The following is a 14,440-nucleotide window of genomic DNA, read 5'->3' on the forward strand; positions in this document are numbered from 1 at the left end:
CAAAAGTTAGGACTGATCTTCATGATTATTTCTGCCAATTCTGACACTTCATAATTTAAGCAGTGCTACCTCTCCAAAAATGCCAGTTTTAGAAATTCGCTTTCAAAACCTCCCAGAAACGCTAAAAAAAAAATCTAGATTAAAACTTTTAGCTAGAGTTTAAACAACCCAGTTGGACAGGCTTCATTTTATCTATGGAAACATTTCACACCACTGGTAGAAATGAGAAAATAGGCATGGAAGGAAGGAAGGGCTGCTTTAGGCAACTCTATTTTAGATGTTTTCACTTTCACTCCTTTGAGTAAGAGAATCATTACAGAAGAAAAATTCTGGGCTGCCTCCCCACTCACAATGCCTCTTAATTAATTGATCTTGCTGATGGACGGAGTGGGTTCTGAGATGCCACATTTTAAGTTTCACACTCCACCTATCACGGCTGCCATTGATGAAATCAGAGTGTAAACCCAACCCAAGTTGTGTCATAAAAGTCTCAGAATTAGAATTAAGGGAATCTAGTTCAGTTTTGAATTGAAGTTTATAAACCTCTTGAACTAAGAGTTATACACATTTAATAAACTGTGTAAAACCCATCTTTATGTGAAGTAAGTGAACCTGCAAAGAAAGAATAAAATGTATATGTGTAAAGAAAGAGAGCAAGTGGAGGAAATCTTGGCTCCTTCTTGGATTTTTGTTTTCTGGATCCACATACACCTGAAAGTCCAGCTGCTTTTCTGCTACTTTGAGTTTGGTGAGACACTTCTATATTCTTAGAATAAATACCCCTGCCTTGCCTCCAGCTTGTTCCTTTGTTTCTTTTTACTTAAAGCCAAACAGTCCTAATTACTATATTTCCTCAATTCTAAGACATGCCTTCAATTTAGTAATATTCTTTTAGGAAAAGTAAAGAAATCCTTTATTAAATGTCTATTCATTGATTATAAAATGCTTCCTGACCTCAGAGATGTTAAAAAGTGAAAAGGTGTGGATCCTAAATTAAGGAAATATAGTACTGCTAATAACAAAATCTGAAATTATAAAAGAAACTTAATGGAAAGTTAAATTAAATTCCTACCCATGAAAGAATCCGTTCTAACATTCTTGCTAGATAGTTATTCCGCTCATGTCTGAACACTTCCAGTGATAGGGCACTCATTATTTCATTCTATTGTTATAACACTGAGATTTGGATGATAAATCACACTTCAGTTAGTATCGCCAAGTAAGTAGAGATCAGTTAACCCAGAGATGTGGGAGGATCTTAGTAACGTATCATCTCGCTACTACATCTTCTTTTAGTTAAACGATGTATTTATGTTTTTATGCAAATGTGATTCTCTTAAAACTAAACTTGAGTCCAAAATTGTGGAGTATAGCCATATTAACCTAAAATCATTATCTTCTTTGGACAAACTTAAGAATATGAAATATATCAGTCACTTTATGTTCTGATATTGCATTGAAAAAGAATATTGCATATTAAATTTGTACTTTACAAAATTACATATTTTAAATGGTTTAATATTAGAGAAATGTAACTGTCTTTTGAATTTATATATTATATTCCCTCCTTTTGTTTGAGCAAGAGCAAACAATAGAAACATATTTTTAAGCCCCTATAGAGAAGCTGGTATAAATCTAACTTTACCAAGGAGGCTGGGATAATTAATAGAAATGAGAATAGAACCATCTCCTAACACAATCCCAGACTCATAAAAATTATAATTTTTGCATGTATAACTGCATATTTTTAGTATTTCTGTCAATTAGTATAATTTCATACGTACACCCTTGTCTCTGGTGCCTAGGATTTCATCAAACACAGAGCAAGTAGTCAATTAATGTCTGCTAAATGCGTTGTGAAAGCTAACACTCATTTGAGGAAAGATAAGTATTGCTAGACTTGAAAATAAAAGCAAGCTCTGTTTTTTCCTCAAAGTACCTCTCAACTTTTCCAATGGCAGATTCTGATCATCTCAATGATTTTTGTGTTGAAGGTCCTTAAGAGACAGCAGCGGGATGACCATAGAACCTGTAACTAAGATCCATCTGAGAGTAAAACTAGAGGTTTCAGTACATAATGGATGAGATTTGTCATCTTTAGAAAAGACAGATAACAGTAAGTGGACTGCTGAGGAGATATGGAATCACTCAAATTCACAAAAAGTAATGAGGATGTAAGTTCTAAGACGCCTGATTTTTATAGTTAAAAAAAATGGCTATCAATGAAGTTCTTCTGAAACATATTTGAAAAAATAATGTGTTATGTGAAGGGAATTAGCTGCATGGGGGCTAGAAATGGGAACCGAAAGAACAAGAATTTGGCATTTTGATCTAGCACTATCCAAGGAACAGAGAAAAACTGAATTTGGCAGACAAAGGAATCTGTTGGGGGCTTCTGTGCAGCAGGGCTAGGTCATCAGGATTGGCATGAGCCTGAAGAAAACATCTCTCAAGACTATCCAAGGGTCTCTGCTAAAAATCTTTCCCATTAGTAATCTTATTCCCCATATGCCTTGACCCCAGGAAAGCACTGTCCTAGGTGGGATATATGTCTGTATTCTGGTCACAGAGAGAGTACCCTAATAGTTTTAACGAATAAAAAGGCACTCTGGTGGCATGTTCTGAGCCTGTCCCTGATGACTTTTGGGTGAAGTGGCAAAATTAAGTTTTCAGATTTACGGTGATGGGATCCATGCCAGAATCATGATCCTCTCCAAGATACTGCCCCCCTCTTAGGCTACCTCTGGGCTTCTTACCAGACATCCTCAAACTTGTCTTCCCTGGCTCTCTAACTTCAACAATATATGAAGATGAAATATTTCTAAAGCACCATGTAATTATAAATCATCTTTAAAATCTTGAATAAATAACATGAATCTCTGTAAAGTGCAAGGAATAGTATAATAAAACCATTCTAGAAATATAGGATTAAAGCCATCTCTGAAATCATCTAGCTTTTTAAAATTTTGTTAATATTACCCTTAACTAACTGAATCTAAATAAACATTTTAAAGTGTAAATTTCTTTTCAGTTACTTATTATTCCAATTCTATAATAAGTTGTTTAAAAATCCTGCTATGAAAAATTTGTTGTTTCTTATTTTTCTTTTTCCTTTTTCTATTTTTAAAAACAAGTTTGAAAAATCAAGCATTTTTTTCCTTTTAAAATACCTTTCTTGGATATCAGATTAATGGCTATAAACGTCTATATCCAACCCATTTTAAGTTGAAGGCAAATAGCTTGAGATCATTGTAAAGTAACATTTTCCTAGATTATATAATAAATTCCCCTCAATGACGTTTCCATTTATTGTAGCTAGTATTATTATAGACACACTTACTTTAATGACATTAGCAATAAGTATATTTAACAAGTTATACCAACCCAAATTTTCCTTTACACAAAAAGATGCTTTCTTGTTATTACAATTTTAACAAACAAGTTTTTAAAATCCACTCACTAAATGCGAACCATGTTTGTTTCAGTTGAAAGTACATGCTTATATCAGTCTGAATCCCGATGTGATATACAGTTAAGTGAGAATCTGGCTGTCCCTGAAGACTGCTGTATTCCCGGTAGCAGTGCCATATTCCTTGAAAAGGAGAGAAAAGTAGACTAATATAAAATGTTATTTTCTGAAATATAAGCTATACACTTATAACACATATCTACATGAAATTGATCAGCATGGTCATTTTTACAAAGGCAAGATTCATATTTCACATTAAATATTTTATGTGCATCTAATAGTCTAAATGTGCTATTGTATTCAATATAAATGTTTTCAGTATTTGTCTGGATGACTGTGGCAACATCTGGCTTTAAATGACCTTTTAACTAGAAACAACCTTAATGTCCATCAATAGCGACAGGTTAAAAAAATTATGGTATATTTGTACAGTAGAACACTGCATTTCCATATAAAGAGGAGAAAGTGTAGTGTTAGTGAATGATCACTAGATGTTTTGTTAAGTGGAAAAAAGAAAAGTACAAGATGATATAAAAATATGCTATAATTCATATAAGAAGTAAGAACTATATATATTTTCTTATACACACATAAAGTATCTCTGGGAGGATACATAGAAATACAATATTTTTTGCTTCCAGGGCGGGAAACTTGGTGACTAAGGAATAGAATGAGAAGGAAAATTTTCACTGTATAAACTTTTTATCTTTTAACATATAATCTATTTAAAAAGCAAATTTTAAAAATTATTTAAGTTGAAAAAAGCCCTTGTGAAATCTTTTTGATGGTGAAGGAATGTCTTGATGGAACTATCTAAAAGCATATTCTTATCAAAGATTGTGTCCAGGCAAGGCAAACATGGACTTACTGTATTTTCCCCAAGACTCTGTGTTTCAAACTGTATATGACTTTTCACATGGTCTAGATAAAGTGGGAGTAAAAAACAGAGTTAAGAGCCCTATTTATTTTAATGACCCATGGGTCTGGATTAGGTCCATTGGATATGTTCTAGCAATAATGAGGAAAATAGCTTTTAAAACCTCTAACTGTAAACTAACCGGTTTTTTTCCTAGATACAAGGTGAGAGGGTATGGCCCATGGAAAGACAAAAAACTAAATTAGAAAGGACAGTTGTTTCTCAAAGAAATATAAGATAAATCCCTTCCTTTTAGGCACTGCTTTCCCTGTGAATTTTTAAAAAATTCCTTTAAAAATGCTTTATGGAATATTTGATACATACAAAATTATATGTAATGCAGATGTTGGTTTTAAAGCATACAGTAAAATAAACACATATGAATGCATCACCCATCTTAAGATTTTATCATGCTAATTTTGCTCTAATTACACAAAATAAAAATTTTTCTTCTACCTGAGATTTTCATCCTGTCGTACCTACTGCCTCTCCCTGCCAAAGAACAATTATTCTGAATCCTGTGCTTATTATTCTCTTATTTTAGCAGAAGGATATGTTGAAATATCTCCTTAAGGGGTATTTATATCCCATATTTATTATTTGTTGATTTATTATTAATTCTTATAGTTCTCTGACTTTTGAGGCTATTTATAGATGCATACATGTTTAGAATTAGTATATCTTTTTAGTAAATTGTATCCTTTATATCCCTAGCAATGCTTTTCATTCCAAAATCTATTTTGTCTGATATTATTATGGCTACTGCAGCTTTCTTTTGGTTAATGATTGCTAGTATATTTTTATCTATCTCTTCACTTTGAAACTTCCAGTTTCCTTATGTTTTGTGTAACTTATGTAAATAGCACAGCTCCAATTTGTATATTTATATCTTAATCTGACCTGACAATCTCTGTATTCTAAATGATGAGCTTAATAAATTTATATTTAATGTATTGCTATATTTATTTTTCAACCTTCTTACTTTTTGCTTTTCCTGTTCCACTTTGTATCTGTACTTCTTTTCTTCCAATTCTTGTCCTTTAAAAATTGATCAGTTTTTGTTCGTTTACTTATATTCTATTTTTCCCCTCTACTGGTTCAGAGATGTCTTCTCTGTTTTTAGAATAAATTACCCTTGAAAATCGACTATGTGTACTTACTAACCAAGTCTAAAGTCAACACAAGGAAATACAAGAAACTTAGATCACTCAATAATCACCCCAGGCTGATTATTCCTCTGTATTTTACTTATGTACAGTTAGACCTCAAAAAATTGGATATTATCATTATTTTATACAAAGGTTGTTAAGCTCTACCTATACATTTACCAATTCATTTTCTTTGCTCATCATTCTTTCGTGCATCTCATACATTTTTGTGGAATCATTTTCCTTCTTGAAGTAGGCATTCCTTTAGTATATGTCTATTTGTAAACTCTGGTTTTTACTTATCTTAAAATATCTTTATGTTACTCTTATTCTTGAAAGATAGTTTTGCTGGGTGTACAGCTGTAGGTTGACTGTTATTTTTTCTTAGCTCTTTGAAGGTATTATTCTAGTTCTTTTGTTGCTGTCAAAAAGTTTGCTTCAGGGACTTCCCTGGTGGCGCAGTGGTTAAGAATCCGCCTGCCAATGAAGGGGACACGGGTTTGATCCCTGGTCTGGGAAGATCCCACATGCCACGGAGCAACTAAGCCCATGCACCACAACTACTGAGCCTGCGCTCTAGAGCCCACGAGCCACAACTACTGAGCCCACGTGCCACAACTACTGAAGCCTGCGCACCTAGAGCCCATGCTTCAAAACAAGAGAAGCCACCGCAATGAGAAGCCTGCGCACTGCAATAAAGAGTAGCCTGCGTTCGACGCAACTAGAGAAAGCCCACACACAGCAACGAAGATTCAATGCAGCCAAAAATAAAAATAAATAAAAAATTTTATAATTAAAAAAAAAAAGTCTGCTTCAGCCTAATTGTTCCTTTGTATATGATCTGTCTTTTCTCTCCAGTTGTTTTAAAAATCTTTTGTCTTGGGCTTCCTTGGTGGCGCAGTGGTTAAGAATCTGCCTGCCAATGCAGGGGACACGGGTTCGAGCCCTGGTCTGGGAAGATCCCACATGCCACAGAGCAACTAAGCCCATGAGCCACAACTACTGAGCCTGCGCGTCTGGAGCCTGTGCTCCGCAACGGGAGAGGCCGCGACAGTAAGAGGCCCGCGCACCGCAATGAAGAGTGGCCCCCGCTCACCGCAACTGGAGAAAGACCTCGCACAGAAACGAAGACCCAACACAGCCAAAAAAAAAAAAAAAAAAAAAAAATCTTTTGTCTTTGGTCTTCTGAATTTTCACAACAATTTCTTTCTTTTACAGCATTAATTTCTTGCTCTCTAATGGGTCATTCCGAACAGTATACAAGCATGTTGTTCTTTCTCACATCTTAAAGAATAAAACAAAAGATATTCTACTTTTGACACTCTTCCCCCAATCCACTGCCCAATTACTCCCCACTGCAATAAAACTCTCCCAAATAGCCATCTATATTGTCTATCTGCAGTTCCTCTCCTCCCATCCTCTTTCAATCCACTCTAACCAGACTTTTCTTTCTCATTATTCTACCAAAACTGCCCTCATCAGATTACCAATGATCTCATCACATTTCTAAATCCAAGGCCTAGTCTCAGTTTCTCAATTCTCATCTTTCTTGACCTATCAGCCCCATATGACATGGTTTATCACTCCCTCCGCTTTTGTTGTTGTTTGTTGTTATTGCTACTTTTTAACTTGGCTTCTATAACATCACCTGCTTTTAGTTTTTTAAAAAACCTGTTTTTCCTCAGTTGTCTTTGCTGGTCCCTTCTCTTCTCCCTGACCTATTAATGTTGGAGGACCTCTGAGCTCAGTCTTTGGTCCACATCTCTATGTATACCTATTTTTGGGGGTAATCTCAGCCAGTCTCATGGCTCTAGTGCTCCTGACTCCTAACTATACTCCTTTAGGCTAACTCTCTCTTTCTAACTCCAGACTGTATATTCAACTGCCTACTTGACATCTCCACTTTAATGCCTAATAAACATCTCAAACTCAACATGTTCAAAATTATACTTCTGATCAATCCCCTTTCTAAACCAAAAGGTTTAGAACCTCGCTCCACTCAAACCTTCCCTATCTCAGTTGATGTCAACTCCATCTCTCCAGTTGCTTGGATTAAAACCTTAGAAGTCATTCTTGACTCCTCACACTCTCTTTTGAACTGCATTCAATCCATCAGGAAATTCGGTTGGTTCTACATTAAAAACCTATATGCCCATCCTTATTGCTACCACCTTGGTCTGAGCTTCCCTCATTTGGCACGTGAATTACTGCAGTAAGCTATTCACTGATCTCATTGCTTCTTCTCTTGCCTCACTATGGTCTCTTCTCAACACAGGGACTAAAGCTGTCATCATTTCATATCCCTTCTCTACTCAAAACCCTACCTTGCCTCCCCATTTCACTCAGAGTAAAAAGCAAGATCTTACAATAATCTGTAAGTCTCTGGCCCTCCATAAATTCTATGACCTCACCTCCTATTCTCCCCTTTACTCAGTACACTCATCCACACAAGCATTCTAGCCATTTCTTCAACACGCTCCCACCTTCAGGACTTTGCGCTAGCTGTACTCACTGTCTGGAACTTTTCCTTTATCTCCAGTGGCTAACTCCATTGCCTCCTTCAAGTGTTTTCTCAGACCTCTTCTCAAAAAGGCCTACCCTACTAATACTGCAATTTGCTCTCCTTGCCCTACCGTGATACTCTCAATCCCCCTTTATCTATTCTACTTTTTCTTTTTTTCATGGCAAGAATCACCTTCTAATAGATAATTTGCTTAGGCTATAAGTATCAGGAGAGTTAGAACGTTTGTCTTTTTGTTTACTGTTCTTTCTCAAGAGCCTAGAATAGTGCCTGTTACACAGCAGCTGCTCAACTAATATTTGTTGACTGAACAAATAAAAGAAAGTACAACTAGATATGGGTGTCACTTCCCTTACTCTCCTTGGTATAACTAGAGTTTCCTGTATCTTTGAATTTATATCTTTCATCAGTTCTAGAAAATTCTCAGCCAATACCTTTCAAATATGTTGATATATTTTAGGCCGTTCTCAAATCTATTCTCTATCTCTCTTAACCACACAATCATATTTTGTCCTCTTGTCACATTCTGCTGTATTCTGAGTAATTATTTCAGAGGTTCATCTTTCAGTTCATTAATTCTCTATTTTACTATTTAACTTATCAATTTAATTTTTAATCTAACACAGTATTGCTTTGTTTTGAAAAGTTCTATTTGGTTCATCTTCATGTATGCCTGGATATTTTTGATGATTTCTTTTTTTTTTTAATTGTATTTTTAATTCTTAAACATTTTATACATGATTATCTCATGTTCTGTATCAATCCATATCTGAATTCTTGGAGGCCTCAATCTGATGTTTATAGTTTCTTTTGTTTTTTTTTAATATAAATTTATTTATCTTATATATGTTTTTTGGCTGCGTTGGATTTATTTATCTTATATATGTGTTTTGGCTGCGTTGGGTCTTCATTGCTGTGCGCAGGCTTTCTCTAGTTGTGGTGAGCGGGGACTACTCTTCGTTGTGGTGCACGGGCTTCTCATTGCAGTGGCTTCTCTTGTTGCAGAGCATGGGCTCTAGGCGCACAGGCTTCAGTAGTTGTGGCTTGTGGGCTCTAGAGCACAGGCTTACTAGTTGTGGCGCACAGGCTTAGTTGCTCCGCAGCATGTGGGATCTTCCCAGACCAAGGCTCGAACCTGTGTCGTAGATTCTTAACCACTGCACCACCAGGGAAGCCCTCTTTTGTTTCTTGCAAAAGACCATTTCCTTGCATGTTTGGCAATCCTTGATTGCAACTGATAGTTTGTTCATTTTAATCTGTGGAAACCTGGTGATCTGAATTGAAGATGCTTTCATCTAGAGGGGATTTATATTTGTTTCTGTTGGCAACAAAAGGGTACTACCAAACTGGGGTCACTTTATAAGTTTTCCAGGATCCCAGACCTACTCCAGGAGTTTCAGGTCTGATCCTCTACTCTTCTGCTGGCTCTAAGTGTCCTGATTGTAGCCCTGGTATGGTCCGCCCATAATTTCATATGTGCTTCCTGCTCAGTTCCCCACATTTTAGTTTGTGGGTTTAAAATGGTTTTCCTTTTCGGTAGATTTCCTTTACTTCTGGTAAGCTCATCAAAAAAATACATTACATAAAACAATACAATACTATTTTATGCCATTATTTCATAGCAAGAGGACCCTTCAGGTTATTAATTCCTCCATACTGGTGGATGTGAAAATCTCAGCAGTGTTTTCCAATTTATTTTTCCATTGTTTTCTCACTCCTGTCCTAGTGTGTGTTTGTTTGTTTTTAAAAGTATGTTCCCTGGGCTTCAAGTCCTCTTTCCTCAATAATATTCCTGCATAATAACAAAATAATAGATACCATTTACTGAACAATTACTATGTGTTAGGCAGCTCTCTAAGTACTTTATATACATTATTTATTAACACTCACAGATTCCTATTATACAGTTGAGGAAACTATGAATTAGAGACACTATGTACTTGCAGAGAATCACACAATTAATATGTGATGATTCGAGAACTGTGCCTTTTACAAACTCCAAATACGTATTTGTAACCATGGTGTTATATGGCCTCCCCTATATATCTCTTAATTTGTTCTGGTCAATGAGAATTGTTCACATGCTCAACCTCTAAGATGGCAAAGGAAAGGGGATATTTTGAGCTCCAAGGAGGAAAACAAAAAACGACTTTTAGACAAAAAGCTTTCTTGGGAGTTTCAGATTAGAGGACAGCAATTCTTGCATTCCTCTACCAGACTGACCCACCTCTTCACGGGCAGCTGCACAGGAGGAGCAGATAAGGAATAATACCTGGAAAGACGTGAACAATTGTCTAGAAACTTAATGAGGATAACGAGCAGGATAATAACAATACCCCAAGACATACTGAGTGTTTGCTGTATTCCAGGGACTGTTCTAAGATCTTTATATTCATTGTCTCATTTTACACTCACAGTCTTGTGAGATGGAGATACCATTATTGTGCTGATGTTATGGATAAGGAAACTGAGGCTTATAATCAATAAAATTTTCCAAAATCTCCCAGTTACATTATGGAGCTGGGATTGGAACCCAAGGTAGCTACAGATTTTGCGGATTCTGCTGGTTTCTAATACTGACATGTTTAAAGCTCTTCTTCTTTGAGTGACAAAAATAGGAAATTGTTATTTTTGGTATCTGTGACCATAAAATCTCATTGTCAATCTAAATGGTGTTGTAGCAGAAATCATTCTTTTGGATAGAAACCTCTCAAACATTCATATATTGGCCCATACATTTATTAGAAGACTGAGAAGAAGCTGCCATAAGTGCTATACTGTTCGTTAGGAGAGACTTTAATTCCTTTTTTTAGTGTTTGCATTTTACCTGTACTGCATTTGGCAGGATTGAGTTAATAATTAGAGTTCAACCTTGAAATAAAGTAACTCTCCATCCAATGTGTGATTCAGAATACTTGCCTCTAGAGGGTGATGCCTCATTATGGAGTACTGGCCAATTATTAAAATGTGTGACAGTCCCTGGATTAAAAGTTCAAGTTGAAAGAGGAAAACAGATCAATCACACTTCTGTAACAATGCAGACCTGGCCTTTGATCAGATAGAAAAGTTACAGGGTTCAAAGAAATTGTCTGAAATATTTTTCATCAACTTAAAAGGGATTCTTTTCACCTCCTTCCTAATAGCCATGAGGCATGAGACCAAAGGCTGGTAGAGAAAAAGAGTAGAACTTTCTGATGGCACTTTTTTTTTTTCCAGGATAAAGGAGAAATAATAGAGACAATATATGCAAAATTAAATAATTTTTCTCAATTTAACAACTTTTGGAGGGGAATAATTAAACTCACTGCAAGGAAAATGCTTTCTGGTGATTGATAATGGGGACTGAAAAGAAAAAGATTATTTTGATATTTGGTGATTTTAAGAGGGTGATACCTACCATAAGCTATAATCCCAATCACACCAAAGGTGAAGAGCCAGAAGAGGAAGCCAGCCGTGAACCGCAGGAGTATCACAAACATCCAACTGAGGAGCATGGCAATAGTCAGGCCACTGGAGGAAAAAATGCACAGCAAACACAGTGGGCCAGTGTGCTAAACACAGCAGAATGAGCACAGCAAGACAACACTTTTTTCTATTCAAAATGATTCTTGATTATTTTACCTGGCTATAGAAACATTTATAATGTTAAAAAGTATAAATAATTTTTGCTGTTAAGATTTTCATGTGAAAGAGTAGGACCATCAGGGACTTTACACATGAATCAATTTTGTGCCTAGGTAAACTGAAGTTCAGTATCAATAGTTGTTCCAGGAAAAACCACAGTTCCTATCTGCCACAGTCCTATTTTTTTCCTTCACACTTACCCACCAAGTATAAAAAGCATGGATAAAGCATATCCATGAGGAAATTGTGCTGTTCTTGTTCTATCTACCTGGTGACTAATGAAAACCTTATGTAATGTAACACTCTAGCGGTAAGGGAACAATCTTAGGGCAGAAAGACAAGCAAAATAACTGCCCCACACAGTTCCTGAATCCATGATTTTGCAGTCATTATCATTCTGGTCTAATTATCTCTAATCGTTTGTGATGTCTAACCTCACTAGACATTTATTTCAGGTTCCCAGTGATCTGTGGGCCATTATTTGGAGCCGTGATAAGACTCCTGTGTCTCCTGGGCCATGCAACTTTATCAACCAATCAACAGCATGAATATTTTCCTTCTGTTTTAATTTCTTACTGGGGTTTGATTGAGCTACTAGAGGTACTTCTTCACCCCCGCCATATATCCAGGTTAAAGTCATATTGGATTCTTCTAGGTAATTTCATCAAAGAGAACTCACTAAGATTGGAAATTTGGCTGATGCTTCTATTAAGAACTGACACCACTGGTGATATCTGCAAGTTTCCAAACAGACAGAGCCTGGCACATTTATTGAGTTTATTGTCTTCAAATATTATCTTTAAAAAGAAAATATTAATAATACTGTCACTGGATAGATGACAGCATGTATCAGAGTACCCCCTCAGCTCACAGTCTTGCAGAGCCTGTGCTTTTAACTTCAGAAGCCATTCCCTTTTAAAAATCACAGATACTTTAATGCTGAAATATTCAACATAGTTGAAGAATTATTCTGTGGCATAGCCCAAGGGGGTTATTAAAAAAGGTCGGGGGTGGGGGGGGAAGAAAAGAAATATAGCTCTTTACTGTTCTGTGTTTTTAATTCCCGCATAAAAATTCTAACTGAATAAACTAAGTCCCAGCATGTCAGTCTTTGGCTTGTATAAAATAGATGAGAACAGAAGAGTTGAAAATAAAGGGAGGTGTAGTTTATGTTCTAGCAGTTCTAGGTGTTTAGTCCCTGGGTAGAGAGTATTTCAGTGTGTGTGTTGGGAGCGAGGAGGGCAGGAGAATCTATCATAATTTACACTTTTTTCAGGTAAGAGTGGGAAAGCCAAAACAAAGGAAAACCATAAAAATTATCTAGTGATATTTGGGTCTGACAATAGGGGCACCAGTTTCCTGTCAAGTATAGACTACAATCTCTGCTATGGAGATATATCCTGAAATACACACTGAAAATAATTACTGTAATTGTGTAAGACAAAGCATCAAAATGAGTAAAATCTGATAAAACTATCTAGTTTCATAGCTCCAAAAACTACTCACTAGTATTTTACACACAGTGCAATTTTGACTTTATTAAGCACCTTATAGTTAAATATATCTATCTTGTTCCCCTCGTATTTTTATAACTGTTCCACATTTTCTATGCATCTCTATGGTCCAAGAACCATACCAGGAGTTAGGAAAATAAAGATGAGTTAGACATAGTTACCATGGTAAAGAGTTCATAGTTTATCAGAGGGAAAGAGTCAGGTAAATAAAACACAAGACGGTGGTGCTATATGGAAGACAGGTATGTGTGTTTATATATAGGTATGTACACACGTACACACACACTGACTATGAGGAACACAGAAGGGCAAGTAATTTACTATAGCTGGGGAAGTCAAGAAAGACATCATAGATGACACAAAAGCTGATTTTAAATAATGAGATGGGGTTGCCCAGGACACAAGGAAGGATATGCTAGGAAAGAGAACAGAATGTGCAAAAACATGGGGGTTTGACAGTCCGGGGACGGGCACGCTATTTGATGTGTTTCGAACATAGGGTTAATCCAGAAACATGGATGGAGATAAATCTGGGAAACTAAGTTGGGCCAGATTGTAAGGGGCTTTGTAAGTATCTGAAGAAGTTTTCACTTTATTCTTTGATCACCAGGGAATCATAGATGCTTTTAGGGTACTTAGGGTACAAGAAGGTGACACAAGAGCCAGATAGTAATGACAGCCTTAGGCATATCAAAACATGTACCTGCTCCAGAAGAGTGACTACATTTTCCTTTATGTTTCAGAAATGCAAATCTTATGTCTGGAAATTTAAAATCTCCTCCTCCCTTCAAATGTCTTTTTCAGCTTCTCTTAAGTACAGTGACTTTGATGCTGATGATAAGAAACATTATGTGGAAGGGCTGTGTTAAAAAATAAGAATGATCCTTTGGAGGTCAAGGGGAGGACAAATGAGTACCAGAGAAATAACACTGCATCCACTGTAACGTGTGATGAAAAGCAAACATACCACAGATATGGCCCCGCGTGACTTGAAGTATATGTTTATAAGAGGACTTTTACTAGTGAGTTAATAAAATTAAATTTACATTCTTATAACTTTCTGCTACCAGTGGGCAGATTTCCAAATATCTTTGCCTCATCTTCACTCTGTCTGAAAAAGAAAGTGGCAGGAACTGAAATCCAAGTCAACCTTTTATTCATGACTATGAATGGGGAATTTGAAGAAAGAAATTCTACAAAGATAAAATCAGAACGGGGCTGGAGAAGAAACACCTAAGCTTTCACTTA

The 14,440-nt window shown here is 36.1% G+C and overlaps 1 protein-coding gene across 1 annotated transcript in view; it reads right to left on the reverse strand.

Moving 5' to 3' along the window:
* The window catches only part of SLC44A5 (solute carrier family 44 member 5), a 372,145-nt gene that overhangs the window by 28,892 nt on the left and 328,813 nt on the right, over positions 1–14,440 (reverse strand). Inside the window, exons 10-11 of the mRNA XM_068538021.1 lie at positions 11,452–11,564; positions 3,461–3,592 (exon numbers count right to left, since the gene is read on the reverse strand). Coding sequence (XP_068394122.1) covers positions 3,461–3,592; positions 11,452–11,564 — 245 coding nt within the window. The remainder of the gene's footprint in view (positions 1–3,460; positions 3,593–11,451; positions 11,565–14,440) is intronic.

The sequence above is a fragment of the Eschrichtius robustus genome, chromosome 3 (genome assembly GCF_028021215.1).
Source record: "Eschrichtius robustus isolate mEscRob2 chromosome 3, mEscRob2.pri, whole genome shotgun sequence".
Lineage (NCBI taxonomy): Eukaryota > Metazoa > Chordata > Mammalia > Artiodactyla > Eschrichtiidae > Eschrichtius > Eschrichtius robustus.